The sequence below is a fragment of the Asterias amurensis genome, chromosome 20 (genome assembly GCF_032118995.1).
Source record: "Asterias amurensis chromosome 20, ASM3211899v1".
Taxonomy (NCBI): Eukaryota; Metazoa; Echinodermata; class Asteroidea; order Forcipulatida; family Asteriidae; genus Asterias; species Asterias amurensis.
In genome coordinates this window covers 12270936-12288426 of record NC_092667.1, presented here as the reverse complement: position 1 = coordinate 12288426, position 17491 = coordinate 12270936, and the positions used below count along the sequence as shown (strand labels likewise).

At 40.6% G+C, this 17491-nt stretch overlaps 3 protein-coding genes across 4 annotated transcripts; 2 read left to right on the top strand and 1 right to left on the bottom strand.

Moving 5' to 3' along the window:
• Positions 1–1044: 1044 nt before the first annotated feature.
• Positions 1045–4830, bottom strand: LOC139952589 (phosphoglycolate phosphatase-like). 2 transcript variants are annotated; one of them, XM_071951772.1, is made up of 5 exons: positions 4376–4830; positions 3397–3547; positions 2482–2720; positions 1645–2171; positions 1045–1223 (listed from the first exon to the last, which is right to left on the bottom strand). In XM_071951772.1, the coding sequence occupies exons 3-5, from the start codon at positions 2646–2648 to the stop codon at positions 1045–1047; spliced, it is 873 nt and encodes a 290-aa protein (XP_071807873.1). In that variant the 5' UTR covers positions 2649–2720; positions 3397–3547; positions 4376–4830. The 2 variants fall into 2 exon arrangements, with proteins under 2 accessions (XP_071807873.1, XP_071807874.1); XM_071951773.1 differs by lacking the exon at positions 3397–3547.
• An 855-nt stretch (positions 4831–5685) lies between these two features.
• Positions 5686–7079, top strand: LOC139952306 (uncharacterized). The gene has a single exon (XM_071951397.1). It carries the CDS (start codon positions 5821–5823, stop codon positions 6283–6285), a length of 465 nt encoding a protein of 154 aa, XP_071807498.1. The 5' UTR covers positions 5686–5820; the 3' UTR covers positions 6286–7079.
• Positions 7080–7189: 110 nt separating this feature from the next.
• Positions 7190–17271, top strand: LOC139952305 (transcription elongation factor A protein 1-like). Its single transcript, XM_071951396.1, has 9 exons — positions 7190–7818; positions 9136–9204; positions 9867–9981; positions 10662–10856; positions 11379–11444; positions 12133–12287; positions 12860–13006; positions 13579–13650; positions 14318–17271. Exons 1-9 carry the CDS (start codon positions 7750–7752, stop codon positions 14324–14326), a joined length of 897 nt encoding a protein of 298 aa, XP_071807497.1. The 5' UTR covers positions 7190–7749; the 3' UTR covers positions 14327–17271.
• Positions 17272–17491: the final 220 nt, after the last annotated feature.

Below are 17491 nucleotides of genomic sequence, written 5' to 3'. Positions count from 1 at the left end.
ACATATATCACATCACTTTAAGCTTGTGAAAGAATAAAAGTTCAGTAATTATAAACAATAATATTGCAATTATTTTCATGTCATTTTCTTTGAAGCATCCGTACATGTATGGATGGATCAAAATTCAAATATTCTGAGTTATTTGTGTAAATTCAAATTTTTCCCCCTTGTGACTCACCAGGGGGAAAAGGTTTGAATTTAAATACAAATAACTCGTGTTTACATTGATTAAAGGCAATGGACACTATTGGTAATTGTCAAAGACCAGTCTTCTCACGTGTTGTATCTCAACATATGCATAAAATAACAAACCTGTGAAAATTTGAGCTCAATCGGTCATCAAACTTCCGAGATAAGAATGAAAGAAAAAATACCCTTGTCACATGAAGTTGTGTGCGTTTAGATAGTTGATTTCGAGACCTCAAGTTCTAAACTTGAGGTCTCGAAATCAAATTCGTGGAAAATTACTTCTCTCTCGAAAACTATGGCACTTCAGAGGGAGCCATTTCTCACAATGTTTTATACCATCAACCTCTCCCCATTACTTGTCACCAAGAAAGGTTTTATGCTAATAATAATTTCTAGTGATTACCAATAGTGTCCGCTGCCTTTAAAATAGATATTAATACTGATAGATAGATATTGAGATTTTGTAGTGACCGCCTTGGTGTGGGTTTACGTTTGCCGGGCATGGAAACACGGATAACAACCACAAAACAGACTGGTAAGCAGCTCTATGATATTGGGCTCTGGTCTTTGACATTAATCGATGTTGCCCACTGGCTCCAAATGGCTTACTTCTTACTATCTATTTCTCCCTTCATTTGTTTCTGTGCATCATTTTAAACTGCAGCAATTGTTTTAGTGCTGAATAGCTGTCTAAGTTATAAAGAATGAAAAAAAAAATTACCCACATTAGGTTAAAAACCTGTAGAATCAACTTTACTATCTCTTCAGCAATATAAATTATTTTAAAACTATGCTTTATTTCACACACCACACAAACAACTATAAGTTTAAATAATTACCAAATATCAAACTTAGTTATGAAGATACAACTATGGAGTCCCGAGCGCAACTTGGTTCATCGGCTTCAGCCGCTTCCCTCTGTAGCATGTTCCCTACGCCGGATAGGATTAAATCCGTTGCGACAGAAACATCGTCAACCACAAAGTGTGCATCCCCCTCGAGGGCCTTCCGGTCGGCTATGCCAGTTAAAACACCTGAACAGAGAAACAAAAAACATTTGATTTATCAGTCGACCAAATTAATTTCAAACCAAACATATTGTATTTGAGTTACTTGGCAACGCCGTTTCTTCAGCAAATTTTTTGGTTATGGATTGGTGATGTCCGCACCACACATAATGTGAGTTCCAACAAAAGTACAATGTTTGTCAAAGACTCGCCACCTACTAAATTTTCAGGTAGTTCTCTGATGGCGTTTAACTGCACTTTTATTTTTTTCTATAAGTGTATCCGGCTTACTTTAGTTTTTTTTTTCATTGGACATCAAACATGTTGAGAAATCCTCATTAAATAACTGAGCCGCAACTTGTGTTTTCAAATTCAAGGTGAGTGAGTGAATTGTTGCACTGAAATTTTGTAAACCAATAAGACTCCCCAGGAGATAAAAATTGCTTACCTATGGAGCAGCCAAGTTGAGCATTTATCCCCAGTCTGACATCACAGGGGGAATCCCCAACCATGACTGCATTCTCCGGCTGAACACCCAGCTGGGCGCATATCATGAAAGCAGAGAGTGGGTGTGGCTTAGCAATCATCCAATCATCATCGCCGCATACCACGATGTCAACCAGCTTAGATACACCCATGTGTTGAAGATTAACAAGAGTTGCTTCTCTACTATCGGACGTGTTTATGGCGATCTGGAAGCCGCTTTGTTTGAGTCTCTTGAACATGCTGGTGACATCTCCGATCGGCTTGGTCTCACCAAACCTTGCACCACCCTCCCCTATGCATTCCCTGGCAACTTTATCCGCTTCACAGGGAGACATCTCTTCTTCTTGGAGAATTTCAGACAGACACTCCTGGACCATTTCAAGAGTGCCTTCGCCTAGGACGCCTGGTAGGATTCTCCCGGCTTCATCGTCGAATCCAACTTTTGTAAAAGCTTTGTCAGATATGTTTAAGTCTGTTCTGCTCATAATGCTGTAGGTGGGAAAAAAAACAGATTCGGTTATTCAAGACTCTTTAGTATTCAGTAGGCAACATGAGGTTGCAAATCTTGCAATGGGGCTTTTCCTGATAAGAAAGGTGTCCCATCAATGGAACTATTTTTTTTTTTTTAATCAAGCGCAGGATTCAAGAGCACCAGTTTTGTACCTGTCCTTTTGCAAGCCTTTATAAGGGCAAGGCAGTTTTTCATTGATAAAGGGCCCTTTAAGGAGATAACTATCAATTTTGATTGGAAGTTTTCAAGGGGCACCAAGGCAATAACCAGAACATGAAGGCAATTTACCTTGTCACTATGCCTCGTATCCACGGCGCCCACTGAGAATGAACATCAATAAGGGTGCCATCTTTGTCAAAGATTATGACCGTCTTATCTCGCGCCCTCTTCTTGATTCCTGAAGATACAGATCTTAACCACTTGGAGAATTGAGCAGTCAATGACCTCGAAGGCATCTTGGTGGTGAGTGGTGAAACAGTTTAAGAAGTTCAGCTGATAAGTGTCGGTGAGAGTTTGCACTTGGATACCTGAACACAGAAAAATGGTTGGCACAAACAAATATTTAGAACAGGAAAGGCCTTGGCATCTCGGGATGATGTAAGAGTTTGACAACTTTCTTGAAATTGAGAAAAGATAACACCTTTAAAAATACATGTAGAATTTGTATTGTTTTAATGTTTTCTCAAAAAGTAAAGCATTTCAGGTAATAATATTTCAAGAGAAGTCTTCCACCATTACCTTCTGTAAACCCTGTAAGTTATTTGTAAATCTGTGAACTTTTTTCTGTCCCGAAAGTGTTCAATGGCTTTCAGTTAAAATTCAATTAGACACTCTAATGAATGCAACATGAACTTTTTAAAGATGACATAGATGCGGGGGGAAAAAACTCCAGCTAGAGGAAAAAAACTCCAGCTAGGAAAAACAAACATGTAGTCTGATGTGGACTGAAAACCCACAGCTCATAAAAGTAAGAGGCTCTTGTTGGGATTCGAACGGGGGTCCACTGAGGTGAAAGACAGGGAAGAAACCACTGAGCCAAGCTGAATTCCCCATAATTATGACCGAATCAAAGAGAATATAGGTAGAGCGCCGTTAATCCTGAGGTCGTTGGTTCGAATCCCACTCTGGTCAATTCTTTGTTCAACCCCCAAAATCAAAGAGAAAATTGTCAGATGATATTTTTCTTTATTTAAGGAGACAAACCTTATTGCAGGAACAATCTGAAAGGCTTTGTTTTAATCATCTATTTCTTCCACATCAAGTGAAGTGATGACGAAAGACACTGACTCCTGAATTCCAGACATTTGTAAAGAGTCTCTAAAGACAAACGGAACCTTAAAGGAGTTGTTGTCTCCTGTAAAACAAAAATAAATAGTATAGTTTAATAATCGATGTAAGAAGATACAACTTTGTTATGGGTTATAAGTCAAGCTTTACTCCAGATAATGAGAATCGACTGTTACATGCTATAATGTTATAAGGTGATACAATGCATTATGGGAAGTAAACACTAGACTAGAAACTGTATTTTTGATCTTCCTGTCAATCAGAAAGTCTCTCTCATACAAAAATTGGTGTAATGTCTATGGGGAATATGATTGAAGGACATAATTCAAGAAACTGTGATTTGAACAGCGAACTAGACGAAACACTTTACTCTAGTCATTGTGAAATCAGTGGTTGGCTTGGTAGGATTCAAACCGAACTTATTCCAACCCACAACCTTGTCATTGCAAGTGCTGAGGTCTAACCACTTGACCCCTGGCCCTGTGTACTGTGTAAACCATGGTAATGCATTTATGGTATTGTATTGTATTTTTATCGAGGTAGTCGCTCCAGAGTAGACAGCTAGTACTACAACTAGATTAATTTCCAGGATAACTTTCCGTATGGCGCCACCACTTTTTCACTCATTTTTACAAAAAGGGATATCTCATTGAGGTAAATTAGATACTATATTATTTCATTCGAATGAAAAACTGGTGGCGCCATACGGAAACCTTTCCAATTTCCATTCCATCCTCCACAAACTATATTATTTTATAATTTTATAAGGTTTCTCGTGAAGAGAGAACCTTATTCTATAGTTTCCAAATTACTAACTAGTAACCTCATTGAGCTCCATGGTAACATTAACAAAGTGATGTAAATAACAAATAATTAATAATTATTGTGTACTCACGTCACGGTTTCGCCCAGATCCTGGGTTTGACCTAGCTACTGTTGTAGTAGTGTTATCCGATCAGTTTGTTTTCAGCAATTGCAGCGAATAATATTCACAAATAGAATCGGGCAATGTCATGCTCTACTGATCATCCGATGCGCCAGACGGAGTTTTGGTGAACTTCAATCAACCTTTGTTGTTGACTTAGTAAATGCTCCTCATAACAATGAGCAACGAACCACTGTGGGTGGGTGGGAAGAAAATATGACTTTAGCTTTGCTGGGCTAGGCCGATATAGGTCAGTCAATCAGCTGCTGTTGGATGACCGGTTGTATGTGTAGACGTCAGAGCAAAAATACTGAACTGTAGCGATTATGTGCTTATGTGATTGTATGCGGTGACCAAGCATTTCAGCGCCATGTTAACCGGTAGCTACTCGCCACGCGAAGGACACGCAGCACACATAAGCTTTCAAAACCCCATAACAGTTTTGTAATCTAGTCAGGTCACTGTTTACAAAAGGTCCCTTACAAAACGTGTTAGATGAGTTGGTTACTAGACGTCATGTGATAGTCATGTGTACAACATTGATTATGTAATGACGCTGTGGGTTGCTAATAATTTAGCATAGAGCAAGCGGACCAGCATTAAAGAGCAAGGAAGGTTGTACAAACAGTGTGTGTATGCATATATGCATGAACGATCGTCCATCAAAATAAAATTGGTGCCACTTTTATCGGAGAGCTTTGTGGAATTTAAACTTAAATATTGGTTTTTGACAGGCCGTGATTGTCACAAAATTTCCAAAATACAAATGGCAGCAACCATTATAGGGATAGGCTAACTGTAGGAAAGCATAGTTTATAGTATAGCTATTTTGTGTGTTTTTATTTCGAAGTTCATTGGGAACTTTATGCCTACAGAGTAAAATTTATGTTGGGGTTGAACTAAAGAATTGACTAGAGTGGGATTCAAACCGGAGGTCGTTGGTTCGAATCCCGTCAATTCTTTGTTCAACCACAAAAATCATTTTCAAAATTTACCCAGTCAGTTTCCCTTGTAATAGAGTGAACTTTAGTCTTGGTTCCAAGACCTTCACATGGATCAATCAACTCTCAACTTCCACTGCGAGAGACAATCGTCAACAGAAATAAATAGAGGAAAGGACGCCCTCTGCCTGACTATCGTGTATGCAAAAGTAACGTTTTGGACCAAGACTACACTAGGGACTTTGTGTAGCTTTGAGAAACACGAGCTGTCGAAACCCACTCAAGCGACACCCTCGTGGCCACATTATTCCGGGGAGCAAAGTCCTGACCTCTGCTGCACGATTTGCACAGGGACTATAGCTCATGGCAAGTTTGACCCCGCATAATATCATATTCATAGCACTCACCAGACAAAGTTTGGTCCAACAATTCTCATCGACACCGTTATAATCGCATCAATATTTTCATTAAAAAATGTCTCAAGTTGCGAAGGACTTGACAACTGCCTCGCTTGAGGAAATAGTCAAGTGTCTGAATCTCACTGCACATCCAGAGGGTGGCTTTTACACGGAGAGCTACCGCTGCGATCGTAAGAGTGAGAATGGCCAGTCGCACTGTTCAGCTATCTACTACCTGATGACGAAGGAACACGGCCTGGCATGGCATAAACTCAATGGGCTCGATGAAATGTTTCACTTCTATGCTGGAGCTCCGGTGGAAATCAGTCTGGCATCGCCAGAAGGTGCCTTCCTGGAGAAGAAAATCTGCGGCTTGGATATCTTCGGGGGGCAGCGACCTCAAGTGTTGGTTCCAGCTGATCATTGGCAGAGTGCGAAGTGTCTGGGGGAATGGACACTCTATGGTGTCATAGTCAGTCCTGGATTCGAGATCCAGTACTCGGAGCAAGCCCCAGATGGCTGGAAACCAACTGGGATTTAGAGTGATGGGTCTTCGAGTCTTCTTTTGAGTCCAACATCTACTCTTCAAAATGATGTTTCGGGGAGGATTTGGCGCATCTCACGCACGGCCAACAGGTCATCTCCTCACAGCTCAGCTATAGTCTCATTGACTAACGGAGGACAAAACTATACTCTTCTACATCTTAATGCCTTCCATTTTTCAGATAAACTGGAACTAAACAATGAACATGATCAAAATCAAAAGGACCATAACGGCTGAGCAATTTTGAGCAGGTCGACATTGAACTCTTCATCTTGAACTTCACTCAACTCATTTCCTTTTTTTTTTTTAGTGAATGAATCTGGAGACATGCTTGTCACATTTTCAGTTATTTGTCAATCTTTTCTTGTGATATAAAACATAATAATTATGCCTGCTTTCTGAAACTATAATGTAATATTTATACTGAACTATAGGTTTGGGTCGAATTTTTCCACTTTCCCAGATATACATGTAGTTGTTAATAAAATGGACTCGATATAGCTTGTTATAATAATTATTACAAATTTATGTTCAAAAAGCCTCCTTAATTCGGTGTTGCAAACTGATTTAATACCCAAAGTACCTTTGGCATAATGCAAAACAACTTGGTGGATTGACTTTTTGATCTCTAGCCGCTAGAAAGATGTTAAAACGCAAATTATGATAGATTATTAACTTACAAGCTCAAAGTCCCACGGCCCTCATATTATATGGATTTGATCAACAGAAAGTTCGTGGTTTGTTTGTTGTACTTAGCTAGATCACTGCCATGCTTATACTAGACCGTCTCCAAGCCACCCCCCCTCCCTTTTTTTTAGGGGGGGGGGGGTGAGCGAAGCCAGCCGGTGTCAGATGCAATTATGTCCGCCATGCAATACTGTCCGCTCCGGACACTTGTGCGTATGCAATTGTGTCCGGGGCCATGCAAAAACCGTCCGACGGACGTGTACAAAAACATGACTGCACATGTGAGTGTGCATGCACTGAATTAACGTATTATGATTGCAGCGAATACCCAACGGCCGAACATTTCCCATGTCATTCATGACATGCACTTTAAGAGCTTGTAAAAAAAATGTCGAACGTGTTCCGTCGACCGAAGGGCGTTTAATATACTGCAAGGACGGTTTTGCACGGGGCGGACACAACTGCATATGCAAATGTGTCCGGGCGGACACAATTGCAATATGCAGCAGCATCCGGGCGGACACGATTGCATATGCAAAACCGTCCGGCGGACATTATTGCATGTGCAATACTGTTCTCCGGATAGTATTGCATAGAGGAAATAATTGCATGCGACATGACACCGGCGCCCCCACCATAGATTGATTGAGGGCGCTATTCTTTTTCTGCACTGGACTGAAAAATCAGCTTTACGTTTTGGCGGCCTCGAGCACATCACCAACCAAGGTTTATTTTGATTTCTTTCAAGCCTACGTTTGTTGTTTCGATCTCGCGATGTCTGCGTGTGAGAAGGAAGTGATTAAGATTGGCAAGCAATTGGAGAAAGTAATAAAGAGCGATGTGGTAAGTACTTATTTCGGTATTTCGATGTTGTGTTTCAGGGGTCGAAATTGCCACTAGCCCGCTAGCCCGGGACTACCACATTTACAGCCGGGCTACTGATTTTTCCAGTTTGATAGCCCGACGGGCTAGTGGAAAAATAATGCAAAAATCATCATCACAAACAATAAAGAACTATGTTATTGGTGTATTGTAAAGTTTGAGCCGTGACGCGAGACATAATGTGTCTTTCGGGCTACCAAAATCTTATCAGGACTACTAAAGATTATTGGTCACTATCCCTGCTGACTACCATGGAAATACACTTAATTTCGACCCCTGTGTTTGCACTTCGAAGCGTGACCCATTTCTGCATTCATTTATCCCTTAACCAGTCCCGCTATTACGTGGTTTATTGCATGCGTTGTGTTAATTTAATAATGCCATGTATATACACGGGTTATTATTAGACAGTAGAGATGCTGAGTAAGATACGAACTTTCAGGCTGTTGTTATTTGTATACACTACAAACAAACAAACAAACCAACCAACAAAAACAGAAACCCCAACAAACAACCATAATTTACCTACTATAAAAAAAGGTAAATAGATTCTGTGTCTGGAATGCCGTACAATAACAACAAATGGAAAAGTTTCTGTATGGCGCCACCACTTTTTCTTTCGATATGTAATAATATAGTATCAAATTTACCTCAATAAGATAACCCTTTTTGTAAAAATGAGTGAGAAAGTGGTGGCGCCGTACAACAAGTTATACAATGGATTTTATGATCCCACTGTTTTTTTTTCTTCTTCAAATTAATTGTTGCTAATTTCATACGTCTAATCTGACAAGAATAACATTTTGTTGAAAACAACACTCAATCACAAATGCTTTAAGGACACTGGACACTATTGGTAAATGTCAAACTCAAAGACCAGTCGTCTCACTTGGTGCATCTCAACGTATGCATAAAATAACAAACCTGTGAAAATTTGAGCTCAATTGAATTGGTCCTTAAAGTTGCGAGATAATAGTGGAAGAAAAAACACCCTCTTCACACGAAGTTGTGTGCTTTCAGATGCTTGATTTATAATTCTGAGGTCTCTAATTCTAAATCAAAATCGAGGAAAATTCTTTCTCGAAAACTACGTCACTTCAGAGGGAGCCGTTTCTCACAATGTTTTATACTATCAACCTCAACCATTACTCGTTACCAAGTAAGGTTTTATGGTAATAATTATTTTGGGTAATTACTAATATTATAGTGTCCACTGCCTTTAAATAAATACTCTAACAAAATGAAATTTTGTTTGTTGTTTTTTAATGATTATTTCAGTCAAGTACGGAAGCCATGGATCTTCTGATTCAGCTGAAAGAGCTCCCAATTTCCTTGGAAATATTGCAGGTGAGCTCAGTAAAATTCCAATCCACCCAGAAATGACCCACGGCACCCACAGCAATTGCCCTCTACTTTTTCCTTGGTGCCCTTCCCCATGTTCTTAAAGACAAATTATACATTCTCATTTTTTTATAACAGAAATGCTCCGTCCAGGCAGAGGAGAATTGCTGTGCCCCTAAACTTTTAAGACTAAAATATTGCTTTGAAATATTGCAGGGCCAAATTTCATGGCTCTGCTTTATCGCCGAACTCTGCGCTAACGATCACCATTTTCCACTAACTGGCCAAGCGCCAAACTTCTGTGCCACTTCAATTTGGATGATTTCAAACTTAAAGATTAATAATAATAATAATAATAATAATAATAAGACTTGTAATGCGCACATATCCACCCTGCTGGGTGTTCAAGGCGCAGTAAACCAAAACAAAACAAAACAAAAACACAACACAAAGAAAAACAGACACAACAAATTAGTCATTGAAAACCTGTGACATAAGATAAGTTTTGAGAAGAGACTTGAATTTTGCGGTACAAAGACAAGATCGAAGATTAAGTGGTAGAGAGTTCCAGATGCGTGGCGCGGCTACAGAAAAAGACCTGTCACCACAGATGGATTCGTTGTTGAAATACTTATGTTGTAACTGACTGTTCTGTTTTTACCTAACAGAGAACCAGGATTGGTATGTCGGTGAATTCGCTACGCAAACAGAGCGCCGAGGAAGAAGTGATATCACAAGCAAAGTCGCTCATTAAAGGATGGAAAAAACTCCTTCCGGCACAAAGTAAGAGATGTTTCAAAACAGGGTTCGAATTTGTAGGAAGAAATCAAGAAGATCGACGGACTTGTCCGGTCACAAGTTTACTGGCCAGACATTTAAACCACTGTACTCAGGCCTCTGATTCAGTGTACAATTTGAGCGCTGCCAAAAAGACATTCAATAGATTCTAATAGAAAACTCCTGCAGACCAAAAGTTACAATCTAGCAAAGTACTATTATACTATGGGTTTGTATAAGACTCATTTTTTAACAAGATTTGAACAAGATTCTGAAAGAAACTTTTGTGAGCTCCAAATCCCAGTTAAGAATGTGAGCTTTTCAAGAATTTGAACATAAGTAGTCCTATTTACCCTTCCTTGCCTTAAGTGATTTACCAAGATCCCTCTTTATTCTATCAACATCCCACAATACAGTATCAAAAGGTCTGGGTACGTTTTGTAGGACACAAAACACATTGTCCACATTGGTGAGAAAAACAAGTCACAAAAATAATTGTTCGTCTCAGTGAGACGAAAAAAAATTTGTGGCACAATATACTTACTTACTTAGGACTGGGTGTCCCTTGGCCTCCTTGGAAAATCGTCCCATTCAGGTCAAGAAAACATTACAGACTAGGCACAATATATTACAGTGGTATAACACCTTTAATTTGATACCCTATACACCATCTTGTTTTTCCTCAGCTCCCAACAAATCAAGTAGTTCTCAAAAGGAAAAGAAAGACAGTGGTGACGATTCCCGGGAGCCCTCCCCTCCTCTGCCAAACGGTAGCGGCGATGGTAAATCCGGAGAAAAGGGCAAGAGCTTCCCGGCCAAAACAAACGACGTTGTCCGAGAGAAATGCCAGGAGATGATAGCAGGGGCACTGAAAGTTCCTAGTAAGTGAGATGGAAACAAGTTCTTATAAATTTTTAACGTAACATGTGTAACAACACAGCACCTGGCTATAAATGTCCTCTTGCCTGTCTCTCCATCGGCCTGGCCGCTCAAGTCTACGCTCAGCATCCGACACTACTCGCCTCATGGAACCAAACTCAATCAAGCTTCTTAAGTCTGCTTCAAGTCGCACCTTCTCTCATTTTGCTCCACACACCCGGAATGTACTCGCCACCTTAATCAGGGAATCTGACTCTCTACGAACATTCAAGAAGTGTATCAAACATCTATACTCAACCTAATGCGCTGCTTCTTGACGTAGTGGCGCTTTACAAATGCCTTATAAGTATGTATGTAGCCACCAATTTGCGTGCGGCTAAGCTTACATGCGGCCTCCCCTCCTTTACAGAACTGTATGGTCAGCAGTACCATTAAACTGTGCCCATATTGCCCTAACTATCCCTCAGTAAAAGCTGACACTAACTTTGATATTAATTGATTTGTTCTAATCATTTTCTTTAAAGTTGAAGGCTGTGATGACCCCTCACTACTGGATAACGTGGATGAAATAGCAGCAGAAATTGAAGATTATATCCTTTGAAATTGTCTTAAAATTTAGAAATTTTGTACCATGGGCATCGAGGCAATGACAAGCGGCACCAAGACAGTGACCATGTGTAGAGAGGCAGTAGCCAGGGGAACCAAGGCAATGTCCAGCGGCACTAAGGCAGTGACCATGCGCAGAGAGGCAGTAGCCAGGGGCACCAAGGCAGTGACCAGGGGCACCAGTGCAATGACCAGGGGCATCAAGGCAATGTCCAGCGGCATAGATGCAATAGCCTAACGTATAAAGCCCGGTTCATACTTCCTGCGAATGCGAATGCGAAGCGAATTTGACGTCACAACCCTCCTTTTGCACCGTTATTCGCAAGTAAGTTGGGCAAAGTTGAACTGCTGCGAATTATTGGTTGCGAATTTGTGACGTCAACATATGATCGCATTCGCATTCGCAGGAAGTACGAACCGGGCTTCAGTCCTGAAAAATATTTGGTACTTATCCAGTCTCACTACCCTACGATTTTGAAAGAAAGTTGTTATTCAAATGCCATTTCATCATGAAAGTGGCCCAGGCCTGACACTTCCTCATAGGGTGCCCTTTACCGAGGAGAAAATGCCTTGGTGCCCTTTCAAAAATGACGCATACAAATGCCTGGTGGCCATCGACAAAACCAACTGGCCCCCATCCATCAAAGTTGTCTCCTTAACCCACCGTCTCACGTGTCTACACGGAGTTCGTCAACACAGACATGAAATACAAACATCGCATTCGGAGCCGAGTTTCAAACCTGAAAGATGCATCTAACCCTGAGCTTAGGAGAAGAGTACTAACGAGGGAAATCACCCCAGAGAAGATTGCCAAGATGACCTCTGATGTAAGTTGACCCCACTTGGGTTACTCCATCACCACCACAGGGGCGTCTGGTTGTTGCCCTGGACCACAGAGATGTTTGGGTGACACCCCTGCACCACAGGGGTGTTGGGGTAACAGGGGTGTTGGGGGTAATACCCCTGTTTTAAATTTGTTTTATCCCCAACCATCCCCAAGACCATCAAAATCCAACTACAAGTTTTTGTTTGATTCTGTCGGACTGAGGACTGCACCATTTAACTGAATATGCTTGACATCAGATCAGGCATATCACCATAATCAGAGTCCAACAGTTTGGGTGTAAACTGATTATGATTAACATGCAAAGAACGTGGGCTCGAATCCCACCCGGGTGCTTTGCCTGTGGATTTTTTCACAGAATTCATGATCGTACTCAGTATACACAGCTCTTAATACACATCGGTGTAAGGGTGAGGTCAAATTATACAGTTCAAGATACTTTACTCAAGCATTGGGGATGATTTATACACCTTGACAGTCCTTGGCCTTCCTAGGGTTATAAAGGTGTTTTGAGGGTCATGTTTCTGTTTTTTTCCTTTCTTGGGGATTCGATAGGAGATGGCGAGTAAGGAATTAAAAGAGATCAGGAAAGACATCACAAAGGAAGCAATTAAGGAGCATCAGATGGCTGTGACCAGCGGGACCAAGACAGATCTACTCAAATGTGGAAAATGCCTCAAGAGGAATTGCTCTTACAACCAGGTAAAGACAAGTTTAAGTTTAGTTTTTTTGGAAATATCTCCCTTGAGAGTTGTGTTTGGCTCTGGAAAGAACCTCAAGAGTAAAGGCCCGGTCACACAGGCCTCGATAATGAGAACGATAATGTTAAAAATGCACGCCCTCGATTGGTTGAATGAGTGTGGCTGTATTCTGCGTGGAGCAATTCAACCAATAGAATGCATTCTCTTTGCGTTGTTATCGTTATCGTTTTCGTTATCGCTGCAGTGTGACTCGGACTTGAGGGCGATGTCTATACTGTATGTTAAAGCGTCTGCGTCACTGAATGACGAATATAAGCGCTTCAACAGAAGCCACTAGTATTATTTGTTAGATTGTATATTCTAAAGTAGCTTGACGAGTGGTAAGAATTTTATAATGTCAAAAGTTTCTATGTAAGTTTTAGAATATCAAAAGGTTGTATCTTGCATAAAATAGCACCAATGTGCACACATACATCTTAGGAACAAGAGTAATCTGAACCGAAATTACTATTCTTTATCCCTGATGTAAATTTAACATCTATTAAATATGAGTCTTGTTTTTTCTTCAAACAGGTCCAGACAAGAAGCGCTGATGAACCTATGACGACGTTTGTGTACTGTCATGACTGTGGGCACAGGTGGAAGGTAAGGAAAATTGATTGACGTTGGGAACGGTTGTGATTTAAAGATTCTTTTAGTAAGGTTTGAAACCCTACATGGTTGAAAAACAGTCTTAAAGCTAAGGTTTGTGGTGACACCGGGAAAGTACCGAGTAAACAGAGCTAACACACATCGATGTAGGGGTAAAACCCAAATTAACATTAAATTTAGATGTAAGAGACAACAAATGAAGTGTACATGAACTGCTAACGCACAAGTACTTGTTCTTTCTGATTCATTTTAAAGGGAAGGTACACTATTGGTAATTGTCAAAGACCAGTCTTCTCACTTGGTGTATCTTAACATATGCATAAAATAACAAACTTGTGAACATTTGAGCTCTATTGGTCATCGGAGTTGGGAGAAAATGATAAAAGAAAAAACACACTTGTTGGACAAATTTGTGTGCTTTCAGAAAGGAATAAAAGACTAGAAGTCTTTTATTATTTTAGTGAGAAATTACCTCTATTTCAAAATCTATGCTACCTCAGAGGGAGTCGTTTCTCACAATGTTTTATACTGTCAACAGCTCTCAAATGCTCGTTACCAAGTCAGATTTTAAGTTCATATTTGTTTTGAATAATTACCAAACGTGTACCTTCCTTTTAATACACCATTTTTCATTTTCCTTTTAAAAATTGTTTTTATACAGTTCTGTTGATGTCTGGGTTTATGCATTGTCCGTGTGTTATCCCGCCTGCTTTGTATGGACACCAGTGCGTCTTCAATCATATCAACAACTTGAGGGATCTTCCTTTAAAAAAAATCAACAATGGCCGTCTTGATTTCTCTGCGATACATCAGCACATGGTTCATAGTGAGGCACCCCTAATAGTTTACGCAGTCTGGGTGATGGAGCAGTTGAGGGCGCCCTTCATGCGAGCCATTGCTACGTAAGGCAATACTGTTGGTTGATACCTCTGATGTCTATTGTACTATATTGGATAGTACTGCGGCCAACTGGGAGCCATCTTTACTACTCTCATTCAACGAGGACACTCCAGGATTGTAAATAGTCTGCAAAAACCGCACATACAGTGGAGAGAGCTTTTCCCAATTTCATAAAGCTGTTTACCGGTAAGCAAATTTTTGTGCTCACTATAGCAGAAAAACACACACACACACACATGCGAAAAGTGCGTTTCATATTCACAATGCTAGCATGCCTTTTGCCTTACTAGAAATTAGAAATTCTGCTAATGGCACTTCTACTAAGCGGAAAAAATCTGCTTACAGACCTTATGAAATTGGGTCCAGCAGTGCTTAATGCAACTTATTGTTGCAGCAAAGTATCATTAAATGACTTCAGTGTGAAGGCACCAGGGGCCAATTTCATAGTGCTGGATAATGGTAAGCAAATTTTTGTGCTAACTAGCAGAAATATTTGCTTAAGCGTAAGCGTATTTCACAGGTTAGCAAGAAAACTAGGTTAACAGTTTGCCGGTTTACCATGGATTTGCATTGTTACGTTATTCATTTTCATACAGTAAGCACAAGAACGTTAGCACGCCTTTTCTTGTGCTTACGGTTAGCAGCGCTAAGGATAGGAAACTCGTACAGTTAGCACAATTTTTTTTTCGTTAAGCAGCTCTTTGAAATTGGGCCCAGTTAGCATTATAGAGATCAGTGGTTGTCACTCACTAATGGTTGTGTAACCACACCGGTGACAGGATCTACCTGGACAGAACATTCTCTGAGATTGTTGACTTCTAGTGTTTAGAACTACATACAAAGACGGACATTGTGTTTAGAAGTTGGTGCTTTGGACATGGGAACTGGATGCAGTTTGACCACAAGAGGGCCACCATGTGTATAGATCGATGTTGCATAATGATCAGTTTTACTCAGAGAAGCTAGACTGTAGAGTAGTATCCGTTTTATGGTTTCACTCTTAAGAACTATGGGAGACTTTAGAGCACTAGGTGGCAGCAGACTTAAGGCCGAGTCACACTGCAGCGATCACAAAAACGATCACGATGCAAAGAGAACGCATTCTATTGGTTGAATTACTCCACGCAGAATACGCACACGCTCGTTCAACCAATGTAATGCGTTCTCTTTGCGTCTTTAATCGTTCTCGTTATCGCTGCAGTGGGACCGGGCCTTTACCAGGTTAATTTCCGTAGACCTTATCTTATCGCAAATATTTGGTATGTGCGCGTTAGGCGTGGAATGAGGTGCATGCTGGTCTAGCTAGCGATCAACTTTGATTGCTAGCTGAACCAGCATGCACCTAATTCAACAGTTACACTTGCACAATTGGTATTTGCGAAAAGGTCTATTGTTTATGTATTTCTGAGCTTGTGCACATTACCGAGAATAATGGATATACCCGGTAAGTCTGCTAGCACCTAGCACTCCAAAAAGTCCCCCGGTTGCCAGAAACAATTTTTAAAGGATGAACAACCAGGTGTTCAAGTAACCCTTTGGATATCAATGCAGCCAAAAAGGCACGTAGCGGCCCCAAACTAATCTAAGATTTGACATGTCCTACTTCCAATCGAGGAAAAGGGTCAGAGGAAAGGTCCTGTTCCTAATGGACATTTTTCCATAAACCTGATTCACAAATGTTTGGTTTGTATTTATTTTTTTCCAGACATTTTGTATTTTTTCCAGACATTTGTAATGGAAAAATTGTGTAAAAAGATGAAAAATTTGTGGCCACATCAGGGTAATTCTGATGATAAAATATGTACAGAAAACAAATATTACCAAAGGGTGAACTCATTTATTGTGAAATAGGGAGCTAGGATACTTTAGTAATGGGATTTGGTTTGTTGCACTTGTTTCATCAATTATAGTCTCCTCAACTTTTCCTTTTCGGCCTGCAGTGTTGAGGGTGCCCCTTCACCAAACACATACAACCTCGACCCACATCCACCCACTACTTACAAAGAGAAGGAAAAAAGAGGAAATCTTAGTTAATTTGGTGCCCCCATTGAGGGGCACCTGGACACTTGCCCCAAACTACACCATTGCTAGCCTGATCAGGGCCCCTTTCTCAAACCCTCAACTTAGGCTCCAGCTTCAGGCACCGCGTGCAAAAATACACGCTGCTCCAAAATGCATAGGATAAAGGCCGGTGCGCTTCCACCGAGTACGCAGCGTGTGGAGCTTAAGCCGGAAATGAGGCACAAGCCAAGGTTTGAGAAAGGCCCCGTGACTTTGTTTTTATTGAAAACTATAGACGATGTGACCTATGTTTACATTCAAACCGCCCTCTGTTGACAAAACGCTACACGTCATGTTTCGCCGGGCAAAAAGACGCGTAGTCATGGTATGATTGCGTGTACTTTCTAGCTGGCTGCCAAAACACAAAGGTTTTGCCCGGCGGTATGCGCGCAAATCATGTTATGGTTTTCGAGTGACGTCAGAGGTCACATCGTCTATACGGGAGACCATTTCAAACTTTTACTCACACTTGCATCAACAGTCTACACCCATGACTTACAATTTAGCACAAATTTTGTTTAAACTGCATTTATTTCCAAATGAAATATCGACAGTTAATTTTGTCCGTACATTTATTTGTGGTAAGATTATTTATGTTCCAAATTGATTTTGTAAAATCGTTTTAAATTAAATCTTGTTTGCCTTTTTCTTTAATACAGTCTCTGACTTTGTCCAGATGTTTATTACTTGTGTCAATGTTGCCCACTACACAGCTTATTAGGATTAGACTTGATTTCAAGTCTAAGATTGTGTTTTTCTCTGCATCAGCCACGCAAAATTGCCCCCAGAGATTAGCTATCACACTCCTAAGATGGAGGTTAATCCACGAGAGGGCGCTATTTCAGCCAATGTTGAATGGCTATCACGTAGGCTA

Bases quoted from the DNA above. Each gene is read 5' to 3' on its own strand.
- LOC139952306 (XM_071951397.1), top strand. From the start codon at position 5,821: ATGTCTCAAGTTGCGAAGGACTTGACAACTGCCTCGCTTGAGGAAATA.
- LOC139952589 (XM_071951772.1), bottom strand. From the start codon at position 2,648: ATGCCTTCGAGGTCATTGACTGCTCAATTCTCCAAGTGGTTAAGATCT. The intron at 2,172-2,481 runs GTAAATTGCCTT...TCCCACCTACAG, and splicing joins ATACGAGGCATAGTGACAAG to CATTATGAGCAGAACAGACT. The intron at 1,224-1,644 runs GTAAGCAATTTT...TTCTCTGTTCAG, and splicing joins TCAACTTGGCTGCTCCATAG to GTGTTTTAACTGGCATAGCC.
- LOC139952305 (XM_071951396.1), top strand. From the start codon at position 7,750: ATGTCTGCGTGTGAGAAGGAAGTGATTAAGATTGGCAAGCAATTGGAG. The intron at 7,819-9,135 runs GTAAGTACTTAT...TGATTATTTCAG, and splicing joins AAGTAATAAAGAGCGATGTG to TCAAGTACGGAAGCCATGGA. The intron at 13,007-13,578 runs GTAAAGACAAGT...TTCTTCAAACAG, and splicing joins GGAATTGCTCTTACAACCAG to GTCCAGACAAGAAGCGCTGA.